Raw genomic sequence first — 27,977 nt, 5'->3', positions numbered from 1 at the left:
GCATCGTTCAAAAGACCCTGAACGCCCCACGTGCCTCCTCCTGCTAAGTAGCGGACCAATGAGCGGATCGGGGTGTTGCTGACTTTTCCGGAGAAAGAAAGACTCCTTTAAACACAACCGTTAGTCGCCATTTTAAAGAGCTCGACCTGCAAACACCGGGAGGAGACTGTTGTTGCGCAGCAGTTTATAACGCTTTTGTCATTTTAACTATAGTTTTCAGTGATATAAGGATCAATGTCTCGATTCAACAATAATCGCGGCGGCTTCGGGATGAATAATTTCCAGCAACGGAGAGGCGCATTCGGGAGCATTGGGCCCGGCGGGCCGATGCGGGGTGGGCTAATGGGAAACCCACATTTCAGGAACCATCCATTTCAGAATCAGAACCAAAATCGGAGGGGGCCAAACAATAACTTCAACAGACCGCTTAATCAAGGACCACAGACTCCCCAGAAGCCACAACTGAACCAGTCGCTGCCAATTCTGCCTCCGCCAAGTCCTGGTCCGGCTCTCACCATGAAAGGCCCGATACAGCAGCAGCAGGAGAAACAGGCAATGGCAACGGCAACGGCAACGGCAACTGCACCGGCACCGGAACTGGCACCGGCACAGCAGCAGCCGAAACCGACAACCCCTGCGCCTCAGCCGAAGATTCAGTCACCCCCTCCAAAACCCATCATTGCCTCCCCTCCACCTAGCCAGCCAAACAAGGACCAGAACCAGCAGCTGAAGTCCCCGGTAGCAAATGCTAACGAGCAGAAGCCGCCTCCACAACCAAGCCCCAAGTCAGTCCCCCAACAAGGCCAGAAGACAGGCCCTCATCAAGGCCAGAATACAGGGCCACATCAAGGCCAGAATACAGGGCCACATCAAGGCCAGAATACAGGGCCAGATCAAGGCCAGAAGACAGGGCCACATCAAGGCCAGAAGACAGGGCCACATCAAGGCCAGAAGACAGGCCCGCATCAAGGCCAGAATACAGGGCCGCATCAAGGCCAGAAGACAGGCCAGAATACAGGGCCACATCAAGGCCAGAAGACAGGCCCTCATCAAGGCCAGAAGACGGGGCCACACCAAGGAATGAGAACAAACCCTTATCAAGGACAGAGGATGGGGCCACCGCCAATGAAGCCCAGACAGGAGCAAGATAAAATGACTACAAATAATGATACATCTGGGTCAGATGGGAGTCAGGAAAAGGTCTGTTTTATTTGTATTAATTCTGTCGTGAATTGCGTCGACACAAATTATTGTTCGCTAACGTTAGCTTATTTAATACTAGCATTACGTTCGATTTGAAATGCAATGTGTCCTGAGCGGGCGGAGTTTCCCTGCTTTCCCTGAACGGCTTTCAGCTCGTCGTTCGACCGCTGCCGATGGCGGCACAAGCGGTGACTGAAATCGCGCGTATCCTTTTTCTTTTCGCTGAAGCTATCCGCCATCTTGTCTAAAATCCACACGGACGCATGAATGCAAAATGTTTACTGGTAAAACAAGTAGTATAGTTTGTTTTTAAATAATTTCTCACTTGCTTTGTGACATACCTCGTGTACGCTAGTTTTTCGAAAATTGACGTTTGAATATAAAGGCTAGGCTTATATTTACAGGACATCGAATGGGGGATGGGCGGAGGAAGATTTGAGTGTGACGTGACTGAGCGTGCTACAAAGACGTAACGGAGTTGTACCCCAAACCGGACAGTTTTTAGCTAATGTTTCAATACAATTCACTTACAATGTTGATAAAAATGATCGTGTAATGTTTTCAGTTGATTTAATGGTGTTAAACTGAAGTTTAACTTCGTACCTTTCAAACGAAATGTTGTTGTAATTATTACAGTTGGCTTTGCCTTTACCATAGTCGTTAAAACGATGCTAACACCGGTGAATTAGCCGTGCACTGCTCTTGGCCTAATCCGTACGAACTTCTATCCTCGTTGTAAACACTGGCTGCTGCTGGTTTTTCGGGGATATTCGCTTGTTCCAGGGTCGCAAAAATGACCATCAATGCTGTCAACACATCCGGGACCGTAGTTCTGTCCTTCACAATAAGATATCACGCTTCAACAACTCCAAATGATGCAATAAAAGCTCCTTAATTTCCGTTTGAGCTGTTTCAGCGTCGCCCGAACGTTCTTTCTGCTTTCTCTCATCAAAGTCACTTTCCTATAGTATTTAGACATATAAACGTCCATATATATTCATGAAATTTGACACATAGATTATTTGATATGTATGAATTAATATTATTTAAGTTTGGTTGGCGATCGCTGAAGAAGATGACAGCGAAATGACCGGAAAGGGCGTCACGACGGAATCGTTCGAGACAGGCCAATAGCAGCTAGTTGTTAATCATATTTGACCATTGGCTTGCTTTTCTTCTTTTTTTTTTAAAAACAGTTCTATGTATTTTTTGTTATTTGTCGTCTCAGTATATCATAACTATATTGTGTGCTGTAGCACAGATTTGAAGGTGTTAACGTTACATCGTTGTCATTCGGCAGACGTTCAAGGCAACGCTCTCTATGCTGCTGAAACCCGGCGAGAAGACGTACACGCAGCGGTGTCGTCTGTTCATCGGAAACCTGCCCAACGACATCACTGAGGAAGATTTCAAAAGGCTGTTCGCCAAATATGGAGAGCCCAGCGAGGTCTTCATCAACAAGACCAAAGGCTTTGGTTTCATCCGATTGGTAAGACACCGCATCCTTAAATATACCTGTTTCATAGTTATTGTGCAAGAATTTGAGGTCCAGTTTGACGATGCAGCCAACAGTCATTTGATATTTTCTGATTTAAACGGTGTAAGAAAAGTCAATAGTTTGTGTAAAAAGAAAGAAAGAGAGATACTTTATTCATCCCCAGGGGGAAATTTGGTAAAATAATTATATTGATCTGAGGGTTAAAAGAGTAATGGTTAATTTGTTTTCGCGTAGGAGTCGCGTGCTCTTGCAGAGATAGCAAAAGCCGAGTTGGACGATACACCGATGAAAAGCCGACCCCTGCGCGTCCGGTTTGCCACACACTCCGCTGCTCTGTCCGTGAAGAATCTGTCACCGTTTGTGTCCAACGAGCTCCTGGAAGAAGCTTTCTCGCAGTTTGGAATGGTCGAGAGATCCATCGTCATCGTAGACGACCGTGGCCGCGCCACAGGCAAGGGCATTGTCGAGTTTGCGTCCAAACCTGCGGCCAGAAAGGCCCTGGATCGGTGCAACGAGGGCGTCTTCCTGCTTACTACGTAAGTTGAAGTTTAAAAAGCCCTGCGTGCATAATGAGCCAATACACCTCCATAAAAGGTGCCTTAAATCCGTTGCTTATTTGCCTTTGCTCGTTTCACCCTTTCCAGGTCACCCCGGCCCGTCGTTGTCGAGCCTCTGGAGCAGTTTGATGATGAAGATGGTCTTCCAGAAAAGCTGGCACAGAAGAACCCCAGATATCAAGCGTAAGCCAATCACTCTTTGTCCCATCCATTTGTCTTCTGTAGGGATAAGTTTAGCGGTTTCATTATGCAAATTTGCTAAAAGTCATTGTGTTGTGAGCAGCAGTTGGTGTGAGAGGGGTGAGGGGTTGGGTGAGGGGATTGCAGCTGTTAAAAATCAATCATCGGCATGCAGTGGCAGATGGTAATTGTGTAAATCAAGGCAAGGAAGAGAGGATGTTTCCTGCTGCATATGAATCCCCTCACTGGCAATTAGCACCGATACCCATGTTGCTCACTGTATTAAGTTGACTACTATAGACAAGTTGAAAACAAATTATTGGCCCGTTTCAAAAGAATGGTGTTTGAACATTATTCCCTCAAAATGTTCCTAGTTAATTCTGAAATGTTTGGTAGTATTTCCACCACAGGGCAGAACTCCACAGGTCTATGGTGTGGATACAATCATCTTAATCGAACAATCTGTATATTACCTCCATAGAGAGCGTGAGGAACCTCCTCGTTTTGCTCGCCCCGGCACCTTCGAATACGAGTACTCCAAGCGCTGGAAGTCCCTGGATGACATGGAGAAGCAGCAGAGGCAGCAGGTGGAGAAGAACATGCGCGAGGCCCGCGAGAAGCTGGAGAGCGAGATGGAGGACGCGTTTCACGAGCACCAAGCCAACCTGCTCAGACAAGGCAAGTTTAGTCGTGTTGTTGCTGGGTTTACAAAAGAAAAAAAGGCCCTGCAGCGGTTTGATTGTATTTTTCTGATTTATCACTTGAGAAAAGTTGTCACTCACTGGATAGCTTCGTCTTCAAGTGCCACAATTAAATGTGCTGGTTTCCTTTCAGATCTGCTGAGGAGACAGGAGGAACTGAGACGCATGGAGGAGATACACAGTCAGGAGATGCAAAAGAGAAAGGAGATGCAGATCAGGTATTCATGTTCATTAGAATTCTGTTTGGTTGTCAATTGAAGCGGATGTTGGTCATTCAGGCGTCCTCTCAAACACAAACTTATCAATGCAACACCGGGATCACATGATTAATGTTTTGTTTTTTGTAAACAGACAAGAGGAAGAGCGCCGCCGGCGGGAAGAGGAGATGATTCGCAAGAGGGATATGGAAGAACAGATGCGCCGCCAGCGTGATGAGAACTACAGGATGGGCAACTTCATGGATGTGAGTTCAACTTAACCACACAATACAAGACTATGATATGCATTATAGGAAGATATTTCATAAATATTCGTCCGGTTCAATATTTATTTTCTCGTCTTTGTCTTTTGTTATTACAGAGGGACAGAGAAATGAGAATGAATCCCGGTGGTGCTTTGGGAATTAGTGGTGGTAAGTTCTTTAAAGTAATTTCATTGAGGTTGCTTATTTAGAAAGAGACTATAGAGGCATGAAGATGAGCCCCGTGTATCTCAGAATAATTCAATTCAACAGCACCACAAACTTCAGCGCCCAACATGAAAAAGTTTAACCAGAACCTCTCAAACTGTTAAGAAAACATTATGAATGTAGGATTTTTTGCAGGGCTTTATTAGACTGCATTAGTTTCCGCTAATGAGTTTTTGTGTGTATTTGTATTTAATACAGAACTCGGGTCGTTTCTTCACACTGTTGTGTGATTTCATATGAAACGAGACACTGATATCTAAGTAACTGTAATATATTAGGGATCCACCTACTGTTTCATTCCCGATGGAAATACCCAGGCCTTGGATGTCAGCCGATACAGAGCACCGATCCAACACCAGTGTTAAGTCAATAAGCTGTGGGCCTCACTGTGTGGAAAATACTGGGTCATTCTTTTATTTGCAAGACATCAGGCTTGCCTTAACCATTGCTTTCTTAATATTGTAAGATAAAATCTAACAAATATACACCAGTGTGGAACATACTAAATTGTTACTGATTTTTCTCATAAATCATACACCAGTCACTTGTTAGAAAAAACATCTAAATAAACACCTATTACAATTCAAATGTTATATAACCTTTATACATTTTTTTTTAATAACTGTCTCATATTGTAAATTGTGAGATTTTCATGTCTCCTGTTTTCTATATAAATACTGATTCCTCCGCAGACTTTTACAGTGCACTAAAAGTCTGCATTTCTGTGGAGGAATCTGCTGTTATTGGAGCTCGTTGTGCTAGCAGCAACTGGCCAAGCCAGTTAGCCGTAAATGCTATTCCGACCTACAAGCAACAACAGTTATTGCCTCGTTGCTTTTAGATTCTAATGAGAAGACGCGCTGCTTCGTTTTACTTCTTCCGTATGGTAGCCTTGAGAGAGCTTAGTCTGTAATGTAAGTGTCTGTATTAAGCATGAAAAGATATATTACCGGTATATTCGCTAATGCTAATCGCGGTTAGCATTTCCCCATTGGCGGTAATGTTAAAATTAGCTTAGAAGCTAGCGGGTCGGACATGTTATGATGTTCAGAGAAGAAGACAACTTTAGTACTGTCAACGGGGGCACCTGCGGCTTATCTATGTACACATTATTTGTTCTTTTAAAAATGAGCCGGTGCGGCCTATATACAGGTGCCCTCTATGGCCCGGAAAGTACGGTAGTACACAACACAGACTTTAATTAATTACATCCCCCATGTTTTTACCAAAACCAGATAGATCAATTGGAGTCGCTATCGGCCCGATACTTGTAGCGATGCATCCCAATTATATATCTTGTCTGACGAACAGACCACATTAGGAGTTAGTCTAATACCGGTAAGTTGATTTCAAGTGCCGTACCTGTATTTGACTCGTTATGTTTGTCAGATATGCCCTTCGGTGGAGCCAACCAGAAGTTCCCCATGGGCGGACTGGGCTTTGAGGGGCAGAAGGGAATGGGACCAGCCGCAGGAGGCCTGATGAGCAACGAAATGGTAATGTATCCCACTTTGTGGATCAATCAGTAGTTGACGTAGTTCATGATCGACTTTCCTGTTTGTTGGAGAGACTCCCAGCTGATCTTTTAACTTGGAGGCCAGCTGGCCAAGCCGGATGGGAAATGATGAATAATTTGTGCTCCCAGCTGTCTTCGGGTGGCTTGCTGGTTGTTTAATGATACAGACATGCTGCCTGCCTGATAGTGTTTCTTTGAATGGTTAGCCATGCCCCCTCAGTTACCTTCAGCTGAGTGTTATCGTTCCGAAACAGTCAACCTGCACTAAACCATAAGCGATTGCTCTGACAGCTGTAGACAGACTTCAGTGGCTCTGCTCACTCTTATAACCGTTGGCGTAGTGGACTGCTATTGCAAGACCTGTCTCACGTGAGCTGGACAGGCACTATTTCTTGAGGTCCCCCCCCCCTTAACAATGGGCTCATCTAGTTTTACCTTTTTGTTTCATGCCGTGCTAGCAGCTCGATGTATCATCTGTCATGAGAAGAAGGAAGTTGTATTTTTGGGTGGTAGTGTGAAATCCTGTGTAAAGCTCCTCTTGTGCTACAAGCCAATTTGAGACCTGAAGTAGTGGTGTAGTTCATCTTCTGGACCAGCAGCCTTTACCTTCTCAACATCTTCTTTTGTAACTGAGCATTTATAATGCTTTTAGTGCAGGCTGACGGTATAAAGCATTCAATCTTGAGAACAATATTGTAAATTAACTAATACAGCAGGATTAATTGACGGGGGCAGGCAAAGCTTTGTGACCACCGGTGATGAGGATGATATTGGTCAACACTGGGCTATTATCTGCCTTGGCAGAATTGTAGTACCAGTGTTATGTTGGTTGCTGGGTTACAGTTTACCAGTTAAACATGTGTTAACATTGAAGGTGAAATGAATGAAAAGCATTTCCAGAATACTTAACTTGTTAATCAAGCGTTGAAGTTCTATATAAGTTTGTATTTGCATTACAACATATGCTTCAACTTACTGGACTATGTTTTGTATTTGAAAAATGGTGCGCTTCACTTTTGACAAATCAAACTTTATTTATGCTAATCACAGCATGCCCTAATTATTTAGTCCTGCTTTGCATATAAAACGCCATTTCCCCTTAATGTCATTGTAGAAAAGGCTTTTTTGTGAACTGACAATATTTTTAGGTTCACGTTTGTTGGTAGTGTTATTGTTGGCGATGCATCATTTTCTCAATCTATAGTGTGTGCACCATGACACACTGCAGTCACATCTAAATGTAAAGCTCAGTAAAAAAAGGGCTGAGCAGATTAATGTAGATTATGGCTGCACGATATGAGGAGATTATGTGATCACGTTCTCTGAAGACTGACATTGCTAATAAATAAACAAATATTAAAGTATACTCTGTTCTGCTGCTTTCAGCATTCTGCTAAAATGGAACAAATTGCTTGTTGAAGTTACAATAGTGACAGGAATTTATTACCAACATTCTTTTATTGAAAAATGTAATCCAGGTGGGAATCAGCAGAGGTCCCAGGATATTTAAATCAAGATACGATTTATTGCAAGTCGTTTTCTTTTTCTTTCATTTTTTTCAAATTCAGATTATGGAATTTGTCAAGTTTTACTCTGTTCAATTCAATCACTTTTCTAGCTGCAAAATGGATTATTGGTCATTCAGAAAGCCTGACCAACACTCCAGCTTTGTTTTGACCAACTTCCTGCTGATTTACATGACCGCACCAGAACAAAACAATAGTAAAAAAGCTATTGTTACATTTATATTGTAAATATAATAGTTTTTAGAATAAAAGGTCAACACTTGACGTTTGTATATAGATACTATATTTCTACTTAAAATAGTCCTATAGCCAATCCTACGCTGTAATTATTTATTTTTTTTCCCACACACTTACAAATTGATCTTTTAACTGAACACAAAGGGAACAGATTTGAAAAAAAGACACGGGTATTTTTCCAGTTAAGTGAAAGTGTCTATAGGAAATGGCACTAAAATGTAGCTGAGTGCAACATCGCAGTCTTTCACCATGTGTTAATCAAGTAAGTTGACACCGCGGTGACTATAAATAAATATTGTGCGGCTCTAATGTCGATCCAGTTCAGGATATATTCATAAAATTATTTTCTATGTTCTTACCATATTGTACTACCACTGTAGTTTCGTACATCAAAGCCGCCTCCTCTGATGGAGATTATGTTCTTTGAGACTTTCACACTGTTCTAGTTTCACAGAGCTGGATTGGCATAAAATGTACTTTGTGGTGACCAAATTGCTTTCTTGTTGGAGAAATGGTTATGCTGAATGTTGTGCAATGTTTACTTCATACTGTGCTCATATATTCTACACATGTATTCCTGGACCAGTCCCTATATTTCAAATCCATGTCCCATTTGGGACCTTTAGTTGAGTTTTAGCAATGCAGTGCCATAATAGATGCTGTGATAGCTGGACAGTCGAGCGACACGCCATCATTTCTGCCCAAGAAACGTTTGAACTCACTTAATTCAGTCAGAATTTGTTATGATGGCACAGCATTTATATATCTTTTTTTTTCCTTTTTCTTTTTTTTAAGCAAACAAGACTTCTGCCTGCACAAAGGATATACAATTTTTCTTTAGCATTTATTAATGTAATTTATATTTTTCTATTCTAAATGCCTCCTTCGAGAAGTTTGTCTGTTGCTATAGGCAATGATCTTGAGGAGGTAAATATGGGCAGCATTTGCTAGATCTAAGAAAAAGTGAGGCTAGTCTTGGCATGCACTGGAGAGACCATACTAGGTAGGCACTGACTAACGAAAGCATTACCCTCTCTTCCTTTTCCGTATGTAACCTGTGGCACCTGTGGACCTTCATATTGGAACGAACGGTTTCTCCGGATGTGTCTCCTGCTGGTTGTGTTGTAAATCTCACAATATAAAACGAATCACCTCTATTGCCGTACCTTTTTAAATACCCTTCCATATGGACATGAACTGTGTGCTTGCGCACTGAACCCATACCGTACCCCCCTCCCTTCCTATCTGCCTGTCTGGCCAATTGAACCCCCACAGCGCAACGAGCGCTTCGCCCAGGGCGGTCCTAGGGGAATGGGTCCTGGTAACCCCGGGTTCGGCAGGGTCCGCGAGGAGTTTGATGGTCCTGCTAAGAAACCCCGCTTTTAAAAATGCAGCCCTTTGATGCTCGCAGCAGCACCATTTTGTATAAATTCTCCACAACAAACATGTTGAGACGCATTTCTTGTATTTAAGTTCAAATTGTTGCTCCATTTTAGCCTGACAATTTACTAATTTTATGACAAAGTTGATATTTTCCCCTTTTTTTATTTTGTATTGTCAGTAGTTTGGAAAAATAGGACACCCTCGTGTGATCTTTAGTTCTTTCTGATCATGTATCATTTTCTTTTCTAGATGTATTATGCTCTGTGAGTCGCCGTGAACTGATAACTGTAACAATTCTCTCTACCTTCTATGGCTATGTTTTGTGCCATACACTTGGAGTAAGCATGTATTATAATAAAGAGACATTGGTTGTATCAGGGCAAACGTTAGCATTCATTCCACAGTTGAGACGTACAGTAAAAGCAACCAAATGCCAACTATTTGTAAGTAATGTGGATACATCTGCCACATTAGGTCTTAAAGGGTCGATGTGTTGTCTCTGCTGCAGTCCTGACTTTCGTTCTGTGATGTGTATCACGCAATCTAAAAAAACTTGTTTGCTCGCTGCAAATGCCCCGCATCTTCAGATGACCAGACACAGTCAGTCAGCATTCTCTATAAAATATAAGTCAGCACTCAGAAATGTTGAACCATCCAGGTGACGCCATTAATTCGTAACTTTGCTATTACTGTCCACAAACACTGCTCAGTGGAAATGGTCTCCCCCACCCCCTTTGAAACGTGATAAAGCAATAATTCCTACTGAGTTGTTAACCAACTTTCATTCATTGGCATTCAGTAACTCTGCTTTTGCAGTCATGCTTCAGGAAAGCAGAAATACAATGCATAGATCCTTTAAGAACGCCTATGGAGAGAGAGAGAGAGAGAGAGAGAGTGAGTGAGTGTGTGGGGCCAAGTGGGCACATTCTTCTCATGACTTACTCGGTCTGTCAGTGACACACGGTCCACACTATTGTGTCTTGTGTGTGCGTTTGGAGAGTATTGACTACGTTTACATGCAGTCCAATATAGATTAGCAAAATCGCCAATTCTTGTTGCGGCTTCTTTGTAGCAAATGGGTTGTTGCTTTTATCAATCGATGATATCTCATCACAATTTCAAAACGCAGTCCAGCTCGTAAGTTGTATATTAGGCTTTTGATGAGCCCGTTTGTGTTCATATTTCCCAATGATGTGTCATTAGACATTATTCAGCTTTAAGTCTAAGTTCTGCTGTTGGCAGTGAGACGAATGAGAATGTACATAAGACGGACCCTTTTACTTCAGAGTGTACAGGCCGGCCATGTAATGGAAATGGCACGGACTGTTGTAGTTGCGCAAATAAGAAGCCCATAACTCCTTTGGCCTAAGCAGTTATGTATATGCAGTATAAACGGCTAGCTTGTTAGTTGGTACCCAGCTACTGTGTAAAGACTTAGGCCGTGTCTACACATGTACTGATATTTTCAAAAGCTCATTCCCCCCCCCCCCCCCCCCCCCAATTCAAAAAGAAAATGTTAAAACAACCTTTCGTGAACAAAATACCTCCATCCATGCTTGGCCGCTAAAACTAGTTGCCAGAAGGTGGTGATAAAAGCCACGTTAACGATGCGTCTGCGATGTGAGCTTTTTTATTTTGCCAGTAGGGGTGTAATAATATTCGTATTTAACTGTTCGGTACGAGGCTCAGGGTTCGGTAGGCATTACGAACCGAACAATACGTTTGAATAATACTATTGCATTTGGAAAATGCAGAAGCTTAAACTGTGGGAAATATAATGCGCTCAACAAGGCAACCCACCCGACGTAACGGACAATGTGCTGTCTGAAACTCCCACCACGGAAGAAAAACAATCTACTCTGGTGAGCCACGTTTGTTCTGGGAGATGCTTAGCAAGGCGTGCCCACGGTGATTTGGCAAAACCAAAGCGTGACTTGCGTGGACGGGCGACGAGGTTGAGTTGCTGCTTGGCGTCGCCTTACAATGCTGGTAGTCCGCCATCTTTATTGTTTTTGCCGCATGTTCACAGATTGAGGACATGACTTTGTTTCCCCATGCCTTAGACAGATGATCCTTTCCAAACCTGCATGTAAACGTAGTCATGTTCAGTTACGGAATTCATTTTGGGTACAACTGCTGTAAACGGCTTGTATGTTATATGAACACAAAAGGAAGTCTTTATTCAATTGAATTCAAACTATTAGAATCGAATGACTTTAGTTGCAGTATTTGTTGGCAAGAGTAAACCTGCCTTTGCATTACTGGCAAAGGGCTCAGTTGGACTTGCAAACATGCATTGGGGTCAGTTTTGTAGTCATACCCACCAGACACTATAGTGTACCTATATCAAATGTGTTCAATCTATAGATGAAAATTACAACCCTCACATATTTTACAAAAAAAAAGTCAGTATGACCAACTATTTTCAGTTCTTGTTTAAATCAAAACTATTTATGAATTCATGATTTTTATCGAGCATAATATTGGTGTATCATGAGCCAGCAAACAAAGTAAAAAGATGTAAATCCCTCACGTGCACAAGTTGTACTGTGACGAAGCGTTCGTTGTGCTGGACCTGTAAGAAGACAAGAAATCCAGGGTTTGTCCTAAGAGAGGTAAACTGCATTGATGTGGCTCATACTGCAGCGGGATATGTGGCCCGTCTGCCACCCTTTTCTTTCTTTTTTAACTGTCGAGACATGCGGACATTTCACATCTTCCAGATTGTGAATTCCATTTTATGTCATTTCATAAAAGGAAGACCGATCGGTTTTACACTGAATTCTAATTGTATTGCACTGATGCATTCTCATGTGGCTGGATGCATAAACAACATGGCTGGAAGAAGTTCTCTTTCTAGTTAATTGACGGTAATGGACGAGCTTTACTGTGTTACTCAGGTACAGTGCTTTCATGTTATTATCTTGCTCAGATCTAGCTTCAGTTTGGTGTTCTCACACTGCTTCATATCATTAAGTGGGTTGCATTCCACAGGAGCACATTGACCATCACCTTTTTTCTGCATTTCAGGAGACATCATTTCATGTGTTAGCTGTAGTTGCATGAATGTCATCTGTGGTGATATTACAAGAAACAAATGGCCTAAAACTATCAAAAATATACAGAACAATTACCTACCTAATTATACCTGTCATGGCTACCCTTTGCCCAGGATGCTGAGCCTTTTAGTCCTTTTGACATTTGAATCACAGATTTCAACTGAATTCTGTAAATTGCGGCCTGCTAATTCAAGAAAATGGCAAATTATTAACATGTTGTATAACTATCGTATCAAAGAAAAGAAGTCTAAACCCTGCAAGAAATTCGCTTTATTTTTTACTCTGCTGCCCACTCCCCATGAATCGAATGAATGAATAAGAGTACCTGCGCTGAGGTTTCCTTACTTCAGTTTGGCGTCAAATGGACACTGGCTTGCCTCTGCAAGCATTTCTCAGAGTTGTGTGGTAGGAGAAGATGGGAAAAGTGAGTGTAAGTATTCTTGTATTAATTACAACTTTGCAGATTTAGCACATTTCACTTAACCTTTAAGAACAATAGTTTCACATGATTGTTTTTTTATTTATTTTTTATTTTTTTATGGAAATGGAGAATATAAAGATGAAGCCAGAGAAATAGGAGTAGATCGGACATTCCCCTTTAAATCAACGTAGCAGGATGGTCAGAGCGGCAGCTACTTTTATGTGTATCATTGAAGGGAGCTAACTGAGGTTATGTTTTGCAGTGGGGTAGTAACTTTAAGAAGCGTAGACATTTAACATTTTGAAAACTAATGATTTCTCCACACACTCCTGCCACAGCGTAGGACAGCACATTGCTATCGCCAGATGAGCGACGGCTTTGTTCGGCTCGTTTTCTGTAACTGGTGTAGCATCAAAGTGTGGGGGAATTAGTACGCTAACTAGCTGTCCACCAGCTAGCGTGCTAATTCCACCACATTTTGATGCTACTCTGGGCTGGTGGCCAGCAGCAGCGCCGGGAGTTAACGGCCCCTCCGCCTTATTCCTCGCCGATCTGGATAATGACGAGCTGCCTACCCAGCCTACCATCTCTGAAGCTGTGTTTGCTGCAAAGAGACACTACGGCCCTACTGACGTGTGTTGTCGCCATAACTAACAACAATCACCATTTTTCTTTTGTTCTCGTCAAATGACAATGAAGCAGTTCAATGTCCGCTCTACTCTTATTTTCTTTCTATGGATGGAGCACTTATTAATTTGTTTCCTGGCACTAGCTCAATGGAAATTCTGTGGGCTGTTGAAGGTGTATTTACATGTAGTTCCTTGCAACAGCACAGATTTTGCTACTTCTTTTAGTATGCTTACATTTTTGAGATGAGCAAGAACAATAAGTGGAGCCACTTCAGTATAGTGCTCATACATGTGTCCATTGGCAGTCTTTGGAGAACATGTGGACTTACAACTAAATGATCACAATGCCGCTTATGGTCTTCATTTGTCTAATAGCTTCCAAAACATTGAAGTATGCCAGACATCAAAAAAACTTTATGACTTGTAGCATTCTTCTTTTTTCATTCTTGCTTTTTTTTTTTTGATGCTCATGACTAAAAAAACTATACACCTGCATATCATATCCCTCCTCATTGCTCCCTCCCCACCCTGTTGTCCCAAAAACAATTCATTTAAACAGCAACATAACTTTCCCACTTTAGCTGCCCTTTTACTAATCCTGTATGAGATTCTTAAATGCGTAGCAACCGTTCCCATTCAAGTTACTCAATGCTAAAAAAGCAGTTCAGGGGGCTTTACAGTTCCTGAGAATATTTTTGCTGCTCTATCATTACTAGTGCCCTCATCCCACCTACAAGTCACAGAATCCTTAAAGCCAAGTCTATGTAACCTGTTCAGGTCCAATAGTATCTATGCAGAATGTTACATTGTATCACTCTTAACCACAAGTCCCTCGTCATTGTACGAGAATTGCTACAGCTTTGAGCCTTTTCATCAAATGACATGCCCAAATCCCTTTCCCAAGTACTTTTCAGGGCTGCCACACTTCTATTTCTCCCATAGGACAATAATCATTTCTAATATTTGGCTACCTTGTGTCCTTCGCATTCTTGCTTTGTAATATAAAGTATCTTAAGTAAATCATCTCCTTCATGTGGCATCAGAGAACCCTGAAAAACACATCTGCAATGGCTGAAAAAGAGGACTCCAGATACTTGGTAACAGAAATGGATGTCATGGAGTGTTCATCTGTAATGATACGTGTGTTTGTGTTATGTACATTTTTTCTTTAACAGGTTGGCTGTATAGCGTGGACTCAGGAATGATGCTGATCTAGCTTTGTGGCTTTTCGGAGAGACAAGAACATGACTAAATTGCAACTCAATGGATTTAAAAAAACGTTTCCTAATAGTTAAGTGTAGCCTACTTATTGTTAAAAAAGGAGAGCCCTAAAATTCCCTGAGAAATGTCACCTCAGTTCATGGACCTGAAATACTTAGGTATTTACTTTTCTGAAAGTGGTTGGCTTCAGCGAATGCCTAAAACTTTCAAGTATACTGCAGTCATCTATTTCACAATGTATCTGATATCTTTGAAGGCATGCTGTAGTTGCATCATTGCACTTCTGTTGTGGGAATGGAAGATTAGATTAACACCAGATTAGTGTTGGTTGGTTAAATCAGATTTTCTGGAGAAAACATTAATAAATAAGTTTGGACTAGGGATCTCACCATACTAAAAATGTAATGGTCGATACCAATGCCGGTGAAATTCTGCAATACCGAATTTGACCCCACGGTAATAAGCAAACTCATACTTCAACATCCACTCCTTTATTACGGTTTGCCTAGTGTTTTTTTATTTTTTTTGCAAATTTATTCTAAATCCTGCTTGATCCGCCTCAAGTTTCTCTTCAAATCCAAAATTTGACAAGATCGCATTTGAGCACGTAATGTTACAATTAACCTTTTGCCCAATACCCATTTTACTAAATTGAGCTTGAGCACATCGGCGTGACTCGGTGCAACCTCTACATTAGCTGTTAGCTCCGTTATTTAGCTAAGCGGGGCTGTGCCGCCCACCGACTGCTAACAGCTAACGTTAGCTCGCTCTTCTGTCGATTTCATCACGGATTTGTTTACGATGTAGCATTTTCAGGGACATTTTCTATCGTCCCTGGGATGCCATTCATCTTGAGCCCTGATCTGGGGACATCCGGTACTGTAGACAAACAAGTACAGTCAAGTTTTCAGAATTTTGGCATAGACTATGTACCAAATTCTCGGTTCATGTGATATCCCGGTTCTGGAACCAGTTTACAACCATTGTTTGTGGAACAATGCTGGCGTTTCTTTTTTTTAATAGTAGTCCATCCTTGTAGTGACTTTTCTCACTTAATGACGATTTACAAGGACAATTAAATGCAATAACAAAGCCCCGTAGGATTCATATTCAGTGCTCTTTTGTAGATGTTTAACTGCATTACCTCTGGAAGGTATTTTGTCACATAGCGAATGACAATATACTAGCAGTAATACGATTTGATATTATTAAGAAGTGCTAAAAAGAAATTGAGAGTTGAATATGCAGCTTAAAAAAATCTTAAATCAGCTATGTCCTTTTGTGTATAGTGTATTGAGGGCTTTGCTAGTGAGACGGATGTTCTCCACACGGCATCTGAACATCCTGCAAAATAGTGCAATTGCTTATTGACATGACCGAAGTCTAACTTTTAAAACTTGTAATGTTATGTCTGTGTGTTGTGTACAATTTGTTTTTCTTTAACAGGTTTGGCCATCTTTAAAGGTGTTGGGACTATGAGAAGGAACGTTCCAAACCAAGAAATTCAAAGTCTGTAGCTTCTTCGCTAATATTAATGAAACGCACTCATTCTTGTGGACCAGATACCATCTTTTTTTTAAACATTTCTGATCACAATAGGTTCTGGCTCCGTAGCTTGTGAAGTTGGCCATTTGTCTTGCACAAGACTGTTAAGTTAAAAATGGAAACCAAACCGTTAACATTTTTTGAGACATGTTTTTAGTTGAGATTTGTCTAAAGAAAGCTGCAAGCACATTTACCTACACAGTTGCTACATTAGTTTGGGACGGTGGTGTCCCCCATGGCCAACACATTTAGACATTTTACTCTTATCTTTGACCTTTTTAAACGGATGACTTTTGTCAGGATTTGTATCAAAAGCTAAACTATTTAGCAACAATATTAAAACAGGTCCAAATAGGTTTTGCAAAAGCATTTTGACTTATTAAAGTAAAAAATGGTAACCAAAGCTGTGATGCCGACATTGTTAAAGACAAGTTCCGAGTCAAGATTTGTTTTAAGGTGGCGCCAAGCACACCTCAAGATAGTGTTAAAGACCAGTCGAGAGTCATAAAGGTGGCAACAAGCACACTGAACAGTCACTCTTTTAGAAGTTCAGAACAAGACCTATTGCAGCACATTTGATGGCATTGTGTGAGTAAACGTTGTTTCAACGTATTTTTCAGTTCTATGCCGAGGTTTATTGACAGGCAGATTCTTGACAGACTACACAGTAACTATATTGGATGTTCAGAACAGTGATGCCCCTTTTAACCAACACACTGTGAAGGCGTCACTGGATTACAGCAACGCTTTGACTTTTTTTTCTTTTTTAAGAGAACTTCGTTAACAGACTGTAAAGTAACTCTAATATAGAGGTTCGGATCAGGGGTGTCCCCTGTTGCAACTCATTTTGACCGTGTGTCATGGGGGTAATGGATACCAAAGCCTTGACGCCATCATACCTAAAGAGAAGTTCCTAGTCAAGATTTGTTGAAAGGCCTCACCACTTATAATTCTCTCTTTGTGGAACATTCCTGACCCCTGAAAGCTGTTGGTGAAAACCGCACTAGTAGACCTGACCGACCTCCTATTCACCAACCTACCTGAGGCAGGAAGCCCCATGCGCCCTAACCGGCAGAAGAGAGGATGGTGTGTTGTGCCAGTGTGGTTATGTGTGTTTGCGTGTTTCATGTCCTTTGGGTAAATGAGAGGGTGCGTTAGCCGCCCCAGTCCACAATAGAGCCTCTTCTCTGCAGTTGGGTTACATTGGCGATGAGTAGTTCTGCAGAAGTCAGTGGACAGTAAAGCCCGGACTTGTTTGCACTGCAGCCAGAGAGGTATGCTTACACAGACGAGCAAGGTAAGTGTCCCATCATGTTTTATTGTACAAGATGCACAGTTCTTCTCCCATGACTTAACTCTTCTCTCTATCCTCTCTTGCACCGCGTCACTGCTCTACGGTGACGCTCTACAGGGCTTCTGGCATCACACTGGCAAAGAATGGCATCACAGTGCAGGTTCCCTTTCTTCAAACCTGTGTGTGGAATGTGACTAAGCGTTCTAGCCCGTGCAGTGTGTGTGTAGTTGTAGTACTTTGGCTTCTCTGTATGCATGCACGAAAGGTACCCGTGTGTGGATGGCTGAGTCACTGGTTCAACACTGAGTGTTGTGGGATGCAGTGCTGCTGTCATTTTATGAACATGAGAGGCATTCATGCAAGATGGAAAACTGAATTTAGGCATTTTTAAAGCATTAGAAAACTCAAATCTTGTAAAGCTGTGCAAAATACTTTGGTTCTCTTCCCTCAGTTTGTGTTGATGTCTTTAGGGATTTTTGCTGAAATCTTTTTTTAGACATTAGTATATATAATTAATATAATGGTCATTAGCTTTGGTATTAGGCAAGCTGTGTGCAACGAGGAACAGAAAAGTGTATCAAACTCAAAAAGATGGCGTTCTCCACTAATGCTGTAAGACAGCTGTTTCCCGTAGTTTTCTTTGTGCTGCACCTCTTTTAATATCTTTAACAATCATGTAGTGCCGTGTCTGAATTAAAAAAAAAAAAACGTCCAAAAATCAATTATTCGATTTGTTATAATTCTGACTGTTTGTTTGTGAAACTATCAACATGAATATGTTGTGGGACTGGGTAGGGACGTCTTTGCAGCTTTCACGTGAAACGGGTCACATACTGCTCGGGATTGTAGAAAACGTAAATCCCTGTCAGACATCCTGTTGTTGTAATCCACTGCTCAAAGCAGTCTGCAGTGTGATCCCTACATCACAGCCTTTGTGACTTACTGACTTTGTATAGATGGAGTTTAGTTAATATTTTTTTCTTTCTCTTGAAAAATGCAGATATTCCCACATTACGAGGAACACTTTACGAACTACTTCTAACTATAAACTTTGAATTCCTAAATCACCTGAAGTGGCTTCACCAGCGCATAATTTACAACGAGTCTTCTCTGAACATGTAAAGTTGGTCATTTTAGTAAGAATCGCACTTTCTTGGAGTCCAAGCTTAGTCACGGTCTCAACACACAGACATGATATATTTTTTAGATTTAGTGCGTCTTACACTTCCAAAGAACATCTCCTTTGATGTTCATCGCAATTTAACGTCCATAAATATGTTTCGAAGTCACAGTCAAAGGTGTTCCTTAAAACTTAACAACTTGCCTGAGAATTATCACATTTTAAAGTTTTCTTCAGTAGCACTGAAGCTGCTAATTGCTTAATCAGTGTACTCCTAATGGTGCCAATCATCCAAAATGTAAGCAAGGGCTCAAGTTGCCGCCTGCGTCCTAACTTACCAAATCTAAACATTATACGGCCGGTTAACAGCCACCATAGCCTCATGGGGACTGTGGTTCCTTCGCTTTGCTTAATAATGATCTGACCTCATCGAAGCAGTGCGACAGAAGTGAAAATCAATCCTTTTTTTTTTTTTTTGGTGCACTATCAATATATTTATTGACACTGTAAAGGCCTTTACACACTGGGGTTGTTGTTTTTCTGAATACATTTTTCTTCTTTTTTTACTTGTCAGGAGTATGTTTTGTGGCGAAAAAGCCTCTAAGCTCAGTGATCCAAACCAAGACAGCAAACTTTCTAATCCTTTTTAAACCTTGCCAAAGACAGCCGGTGTGTAAAGCCTTAACAGGGCTTCTAGAATACTGTCCCATTGGGTAGAGCGCCACAGTGAAAATATAAAAGCTATAAACTCTTGATCTAAATGCTGGTTGTTGATTTTTGGCTGAAGTGGTTAGCAGGAAACTGCAGAACTACATCGACCCTTTTAAGCGCTGGTTGTTTCACAGCCTCTAGAAAGGAAGGAGGGAAAGGGAGACATGTCGTTCTGTGAGAAAACCATTTTGCAGCAGTGCCGGACTCCTAACTGCTTTCCTCTCTCCTCTCAGTACCTCTCGCTGCTCCATATTTACTCTTTCTTCCTGTTTGAACCTACACGGTCTGTCCTACCAGTGACCAGCCAGTCATTGTGAAAACACAGCACATCACCACTGTGGCATTGTCCTCTATTCCACCTCGTACGTAGCTGTAAGGGACCGTGGTGGTTCTCCTCCATCAAGAGGGAACCACGCCGTGTCCGGTCGATGCCATGAATCCAGCCCTGGAGGCATATCGAGATGTATCCGTCTGCACTGTGATCCATTTTCTAACCAAGTCCTCAGTCCTGATTGGCCACAGTGACATTCTCTTATGTCCCGCCTCGAAGTGTGATGCCAGAACAACCCTTTTGGCCTCTCGATGGCCTCGTCTAAAAAGGGCATTGCCCAAAGTCTGCACGACTGACACAGAAAATGACCAGGTCTACTTCTCTACGAGCTTCATGCTGCAGCTCCCAGCTCTGTTTGGGCTGTTTTTTTTGCAGCAACATCCCTGATGTGTCAGTACGACGTCCAGCTTCACATGGCTTTGTAACAGAATTACCTTCCCCGAGGTTTGCAAATGATCCAAACGTTGTCATGAGTTTGTCCCGTCTCAATCTACTTCAGGGTGCCGAGACGCCTCTAAAAACCTGCATTTTCAACACTATCACATAACACATTTGTACTTCTCACATCTACATTGTAATGCATGTTGGCATTATAACATCATGACCTGTATTTCCCGTTAAAACAAGTTTGGTTTTCTTTTGAGTAATCATTCTTTTGAGTAATCAGTCACTGCCCTCGCACACACAAAACACACGCATAGTCATTGTTTATTGGAGGTGGCAACCTCAAAATAGTAATGGTAAATATAATCAAACCAAAAAAAGTAACGGTAGAAACCTGCTGAACAGTTCACTGCCAGACTCTCATTGTTTGTCTCTCGCCACAGGATCCTCGACTCGTCGGAGGAGGCTGAGCAGCCTCGGCGCTAAACCGGGTAAGAACCACAGTGGTCAGCAGAATGTACCGTGTGGCCTTATTTTTAGCTTTGCACTCCTGTATCCTTGTCAGGCCACGATGGACAGCGGAAATACAAGAATCAATCAATGCAGCACAACTCTATCTATCTATATCTATCTATCTATCTCTCTCTTCATGCATTATTTTCTCATCGCCCTCATTACCCACAATGCACTTCCACCGTTAACAGTTGAGAAGTTAAATAACAGCTCGTGTTCTTTTTTGTTTCCTCCTGTTTCGCAGGTAAAATGAAGACGTCTGATAAAAATGCCAGAGCTGCAGGAGACCCTTCGACTGCACTGCGGCGATGCCAGGGACGACCTCCATGTGAGTTCCCTCTGCAGTTTATATTCAGATATGGATGTGAAATGTACTGTATAAATATCTGGAGATAATAAAATGGAAAACAACGCTTTGAACGGCAGAAAAGTGTGATGCATGTTGTATTTAACACCACACTGGCTGTTTGACTGTTGAATCATTTGAGTTTAGTGATCTTCACTAACGATGTTTCTTTCCTGCTTCTTCCTCTCAGAGCTGCACGTTGTGGAGAAGACGCAGTACCAGGAAGTGTCCAGCAGGAGGACAAGCAGCTCGCAGTCCAGAGGAGGGACGCACAGTTTTGTTTCGAATAATAAATGATATATGAAACTGACCTTTTGTTGTTTGTATTTCTTACAATGTGGATGATCACCTAATTATTTGGGTTAAGAGTATTTTTTTCATCGGTTATTGCGTTGAGACGTTTCTAGGAGTTTAAAGTAGAACTACACTTTAACATTTTACATAATCAAATTTAAGTTACAGTATGTGCAGAGTATATCAAGAAAACATGAAGACCGTTTTACTGGCTCAGGACAAACCGCTGCTTATTATACTTATTATATATAGCACTGAGCAGTCCATTCAAAAAAGCAAACACCTGAGCCAGCTGACTGGCTTCAGTGCGCCGCTCTGAAACCAGTCCAGCTGCAATTAAGGGGAAAGGTGCAATGTGTCTGCTGCTGGGTCACACTCGCAGGTTTTGGCTGTCAACCCTGGAGGAGGTCCAGCCCCGGATGCAAGAAGGTGATACGGAAGAGCCCGACTGAAGGAGGCTGAATGTGGGCCAGTTTGGTGTCGTCTTACCTGAGCGGCACTCTGTACTAAAACACTGTAAACAGTTTGTCAGCAACACACTAAACCTGTAAACTCGTTACTAAATAGTATTTGTATTAATACTGGTGACTTAGCGCAGTGATTCTGTAAGTGCCACTCCCTCATACATATGCAAAATAATGTGCTAGAAATGATATTGTTCTGTTATTAAAAAGTGCACATCTACAAATGGTGACGAATTGCACCAGTAAAACCAGCCCAGTGTCAGTTACTCCCACCCATGTTAGCTTCCGGCCAATAGAAACTGATATTGTCATAGAGCAATAAAGGTTCATTCTTAAAAAGTTTATGCACTGACGGAAAGTTGGCTTTATAAATATCTGGATTTATTAGGACTGCCAGTCTTGCTGCTCTTCATTTTCTGAAAGCTTTTGATATCAGTTCCTTGAAATAGTCTAAAATTGTGTTAAGTCCCAATGCGATTTGATAACTCCATGATAACTTCTCGTTCTAGGACAAAAGAAAGGCTTATCCCATCTTATGATTCCAAGTTTAACACGATCACACGGTCTAAAGTATTTTGGTTTAAAGATTTTAGAATACAAATACTTCCAATGGTACCTGAGAGTCAAAATGGTAGTAAACATATGCTTATTTGGCATTACAGTAACATGGTGTTCTCTCCTGTAAGGGGACCATAACATTTGATAACCGTGTGACAGTGTATAGTACCGAAAAAACGAACTGAGGTTTTGGGTTAAAATGTTAACACTGATATTCTGCACAATTCATCAAGTATTTATCTGCAGTTCTAACATGCGATCAAAACTGTGGGAGGTACAGAAAGGAAACTGTTTTGTTCCCCCCGTACTGTACCCCAAAAGTTACCCACATTTGACAAAAATAAATAATATAGTTGATTTTATTTGAAAGTCATTGTATCACATCTGCTTTTCCTGCTCAGCCCAACGCTCGCTGTGCTCTGCCTGTTTACCAGCTGCTCCCTGCGGCTGTAAGCTGACCTGGGGGAGAGGAGGCAAAGTAGGTGGTATTCACCTGACCAGCTCCAGCCATGCATCATTGATGGAGATGCATCATTGATGGCGTCAGCTGCCCACAGGTGGAGCGGTATGATCGCCTAAGCATCCGGCCCCCTGCATGTCTACAGACTCAAACAGATCTAGATCTTTGTCCACTTTGCTCGCTATCTCTCGTCTCGTCTTTTGTCGGGGGCCGTCCATGTGAGGCAGGATAAACCAGTTTCTAGTTTAACTGTCTGAGGACATTTTCAGGTAACTTCTCCACCCCCCCACCCCAGCCTCCTACAGGTGTGGCACAGAGACCAATGAGTGGCACCGCTGGGGCTGCGCCCCCGACGGCCGTGCTCTGCCTGGGTTTGGACATCAGTGGAAGGTGGCATGGGAGGGCCGTCCAGAAGGGCAGAGCTTTGGTTCAGACCTACCCGCTCCCCAGCTCTGTGCACCCTCCACCCGCAGCAGGAGGAGCCAGGGGGACCAGGACCCCTGTGAGGCTGCCCTCGCTGGTAGCTACAGCCGAGGGGCCTCGCAGGCGGAGCAGCACGGCTCGTCTCAGGTGAGCTGCACATCACAATTCAGCTGAAGAACCAGGTGGGCTCACCTCATATGGAGCCCTGGTTTACATCGGAGTCACTGAGCCAAGCGCCTGTTTCTTTGGAAAAGTCCTTTTCTTCTTGGCTTTTTTTTTTAACATCCCCTGTTATTCACAACATGTACTGCTGTTGTTAAGTTCATCTCCAGACGCCTCAAAGACTCTTCAAACGATCTGGGTGAAAACATATTTGTTTCTCCAGTTCCAAATGTATTTCACTTCCAAAACTATAATCATGTTTTCTTTTTCTATAGAAATGTAATATATATATAATGTAACATAATATCATGTAACATATAATGTAACATCAACACAGACAAATATAACTGATGTAACACTTACATTTCGTTTCACATCGTGAAAATTCCACACAGACATAAGTCATTTCCAGCTCCTATCTTTGTTTAAATTAGCAGAAATATGCAGTTTTGTTCAACAACAAATTGGGTTTTTTCAACTATCACTTGGTGTTTTATCTAATAGTTAAAAGAGAACCGCCTTCATAACATGGAAACCTGGCTTTAGGCTCAACACACACAGCACTGTTGTTGCTTTAGAGGTGCTGGTGCAAGGCTTTCTGTTCCCACTGCTGTTTCCAGCTTCATACATGTTGCACAGCTGTGAGTGCTTATCCATCCTGTCTTTTTTTCTTTAACCGTGACATAAATCTTTTGCAAACTTTAGCTGACCGGCTTTAGGGAGGACAATGGACACAAAACGGATGACTTTACTGTCCTTATTCATGCTTATTCTGCACAACTATTGTGAAGTCCGCAGATAAAATGTAAAGAAACAAAATCAGTAAATGCTCTCCAGTAGGACAGATAGTTAAGCCACCAGAGCTACGATGAGAACAGACAAAGAAACCGAGAGGGATCGAGTGAGAGACGTGTGTTGACCACATTTATGGACCCATAATCGAGTAAACCTTTATGTGTAAGTGTTGATTTTAAAGTAAATTTGATGTGTGAGAGAGAGAGATAGAGCAAGACTCCGCAGCGCTGTAACTAATGTTAAGCCTGAAAATAAAACTTTCCACAAACTGTGGCTGTTTGAGTTCATAGAGGAAGATTTTAGAGAATATCTTAAGTATCAAACAGGACCTTTCATTGTTAAAGACTACTTTATTACTCTCTTATTATTATTGTATTCATTATTTGTTCGTCTGGAGCATCTCCCTATCCAAACTGAGTGTATAAGGATGAAGGATGTTGTGATAGGTACAGACTGATGAGCACTCTTGAGGCACATTTGTGATTTTGGGCAATAAAAATAAGCAGACCTGGTTTCACTGAGCACATTTACATTATATTTATGTGCAATGTGTATTAAATGTCATAACAAACATAAACTGGCAAAATAAAACCGTCTTTAAGAAACAACACCAAACAAAGGCGTGCGACACCAGGTGCTGACCGCGCAGCCTCGTCACCGCACGTTTGAATGTGATTAATCACCTGTATGTCATCTCCGCTCTCCCGTCGTCCACCGTCTCTCTATTCATATCAGCAAAAGTGCCTGTCAAAGGTTCAACGCTTGACTGGAATTACAGTGTAATTGCTTCCTCTCTGACACGTCCAAAATTTGATAGCATAATGTAGGCCACTTCTACGCCGCCCCCCCCCCCCCCTGATGGTTTGCTGTGACGACAGAAGGCCGTCGACCAGTGTGTCATAAATCTCAGGTGTGGAAGCCGATCCGTCGCCTGATGCAGCACCCACACTGGCTTCACTCAGTGGGGGGTGAGAAACCCGAGTGAGACACAGACACTAACACACACGTTTGAGGCTCTGAAACACACACACAAACCCGCTCACCCAAGGAGAGCAGGTTTTGAATAACCATCAAATAGATGAGGAGGAAGAGGAAGACAAAACAACTCTTGAATGGATTGGCTTTAAAAATCTGAATTTGGTACAGATATTCATGGTTCCCAGAGGATGAATCTCTCTGACTTTGGGGATCCCCAGACTTTTTCCTCCAACATCACCATGAGGTTGACATTTGTGGTTTTTTATACAGCATTGTTTTAGCAAACTCCTGCATACCTTGAAAGCACTGCTGGGCCTAAGTACAGCCTCACAGAGCTGCTGGCATGGCTTGTTATCAACATAATATTCCTGAAAATGTTTTTTATGACTAATAAAAACCCCATTACTGTCTCCCCAGCCTCAGTGAGCCGTCCCTCCTCACCCCAGATGAGAACGTCTTATTCGAGGGATTCTCTGGCGACCGTCGCCCCAGTGTTGTACAAAAGAGACCCCCGCCTCCTCCATTTTACAAGTCATCAGTCCCGCTCCCCTGCAAGACCTACCGCCCACCCATGACCAGCCAGCCTCGTCAGCAGCAGAACCGCCAGCAGGTCCAAAGCTGCAGCAGACCGGCCTATATTCACTTCTCCCAGGCCATCCAGCCCGGCTCAAAGCCGAGAGTGAGGCGCCATTCGCACAACCCCTCCCTGAGCTCAGAGATGGTGCAGGGTGACCTCCGGCCTTTGGTGACGCAGTATCGCAACTCGTCGTCTCAGGGAGAGCCTTTGTCTGTCGTTGGGAGGCCTTGTCTCCCGGGCTGCAGTGAACGCCCCGCTCTGGCTGCTGCTGCTTCCTCTGCCGCCACCAGTCCAGCTCGCACTCAGCTTCATGTGTTCCTGCCCATAGAGGCTGAGGGAGAGGAGGTGGACAGCGAGTTAGTGGACGAAGGCTTCATGGACGAGTTGGACAGCAGGCTAACTTCTCTGAAGCGCCAGCAGAGAATGCCAATGACACACACCTACCAGTAATATGTCCCCGATTTGAGCACCATATGGCCAAAAGTATATGTTCATGTATTTGGGGTTTGGGGCTGTTTTTTATGATCTGTGCTATATCGCTTTGATCAGATGTAGGCAAATCTTAATGCTACAGGAAAAAAAGTATATTTTAGACAATAGTGTTCCTCCAACTGTGTGGCAGCGGTTCAGAGAAATCCTTTCCCTGCTTCAATGTGGCGATGACCCTTTGCACAAAGCCAAGACATGTTTTCTTGAGTATGGTGTGGAAGAAGTTGATCGAGAGCTCTGACTTCAACTCCATCCAACACATTTGGATGAAATGGACCGGCCACTATGAGTCAGACCTCATCGCTCAACATCAGTGTTGGACCTCACTCATGTTTTTGTGCACTGGCGGATTGGCATTTGCAATTTTACAGCCACCCTAAAGGGCACTTTGTCGCACTATCTCCACTGGAAGGGCACCCTATGGCAGTTTATCACGTTTTTTTTTTTTACTGAAAGTGAACCCTAGATGGCACTCCATTACATTTTCTTCATTTAAGGGCACCCTAGCGTGCACTGCATCACTTTTTCTCCACTAGAACGGCACTCAAGACAACACTATATCACGTTTTCTCTACTGGAAGGGGGCTTTGCATCACGTTTTCTCCACTAGAAGGGCACACAAGACAGCGCTATATTACGTTTTCTCAAATGGAAAGGCACCCTAGAGGGCATTTTATCATGCTTTATCTAGTCCACCAATGCTCTTGTGTTTGAATCAGAGCAAATTCCTGCAGACAGGCTCCAAAATCTGGTGCAAAGTCTGAAACCTGAAGAACAGGGACTGTTGTTGCCGCTTGTTGAAGCCCATTGTCTTGGAATTAAATGTTAGATGACATGTGCTATGTTTGGGCCATATAGTGTACGTGTTCAAACCCAGCTAAATGCATTGAACCTGGGAGACAAATTAAAAACATGGAAGTCACACAGATTAATAAGCTACTTACAAAACATATGTTTATATATGCCAGTATACTGTAAATATGAATGGTTTCTTATTCAAAAACAAAACATTCTCTCGCTTTAAGAGGGTTAAAGACTCCATGTTTCATATCTAACAAACAAAAATAGTTTTTGAGTTTCCACAAAACAAATATAATTTTTGGTATAATGGTGCATTATCTTCATGAATTTTTCACATGAATGTACAAACATTTTTCTTACCATCCTGTTCCTGTTGAAGTCCAGAGCTTGTAGGCAAGCTCTGCTCATTATACGCAGAGTCTGAGTATTAAAGCATGTGTTTATGTAAATACATATACCAGTAATAAGTAATAACAAGTAATAAATCAACCGTTATAAAACTGTTTATGAGTGCTGTTGTTATTATTAACAACAGTAACAGGGTGAAATCTACATACACATATGTATGTATATGTGTACACCCTACAGAGAAATAATAAGTGTTCTTGGCCCTGTCTGTTTGTGTCTAACCAAGTCTCGCTAAAGAGGAAGTCCCGTTCTGATCTCGCGAGGGGTGACTTGTTGCCGGAAGACAATGGTGGAAACGTGAGTGAGAGAGTCATGGTTATTTTTTAAATCTGAACACTTCTTCAATCTAAATATTCATAAAAATATACACTTTGCATCAGTAATGATGTAATGATAATGTTTTATTTATATTGCACTTTTTTAAAACACACAGTTACGAAGTGCTTGACACATAACGTTAATAAAATACACACATATTTACATACATACATACGTGGGTCAATAT

At 42.2% G+C, this 27,977-nt stretch overlaps 1 protein-coding gene across 2 annotated transcripts; it reads left to right on the top strand.

Annotated features, from left to right (window-relative positions):
• Positions 1–121: 121 nt before the first annotated feature.
• Positions 122–21,373, top strand: sfpq (splicing factor proline/glutamine-rich). 2 transcript variants are annotated; one of them, XR_013772759.1, is made up of 12 exons: positions 122–1,200; positions 2,504–2,692; positions 2,936–3,237; positions 3,346–3,441; positions 3,920–4,116; positions 4,273–4,357; positions 4,491–4,602; positions 4,719–4,770; positions 6,217–6,323; positions 20,648–20,695; positions 20,962–21,045; positions 21,254–21,373. XR_013772759.1 is itself a non-coding variant. In XM_079288308.1 (10 exons), the coding sequence occupies exons 1-10, from the start codon at positions 235–237 to the stop codon at positions 9,490–9,492; spliced, it is 2,217 nt and encodes a 738-aa protein (XP_079144434.1). In that variant the 5' UTR covers positions 122–234; the 3' UTR covers positions 9,493–10,937. The 2 variants fall into 2 exon arrangements, 1 of the variants encoding a protein (XP_079144434.1); XM_079288308.1 differs by lacking the exons at positions 20,648–20,695; positions 20,962–21,045; positions 21,254–21,373 and adding an exon at positions 9,382–10,937.
• The last annotated feature ends 6,604 nt before the right edge of the window (positions 21,374–27,977 follow it).

Source organism: Melanostigma gelatinosum (assembly GCF_949748355.1).
Source record: "Melanostigma gelatinosum genome assembly, chromosome: 17".
Classification (NCBI taxonomy): domain Eukaryota; kingdom Metazoa; phylum Chordata; class Actinopteri; order Perciformes; family Zoarcidae; genus Melanostigma; species Melanostigma gelatinosum.
Note: the sequence above shows the minus strand (reverse complement) of the source record. Positions and strands in the feature narration are given on the sequence as shown.

Excerpts from the sequence above, each read along its gene's own strand:
- sfpq (XM_079288308.1), top strand. The coding sequence starts at position 235 with ATGTCTCGATTCAACAATAATCGCGGCGGCTTCGGGATGAATAATTTC. Across the intron at positions 3,238-3,345 it reads GGCGTCTTCCTGCTTACTAC|GTCACCCCGGCCCGTCGTTG; the intron begins GTAAGTTGAAGT and ends CACCCTTTCCAG. Across the intron at positions 6,324-9,381 it reads GCCTGATGAGCAACGAAATG|CGCAACGAGCGCTTCGCCCA; the intron begins GTAATGTATCCC and ends GAACCCCCACAG.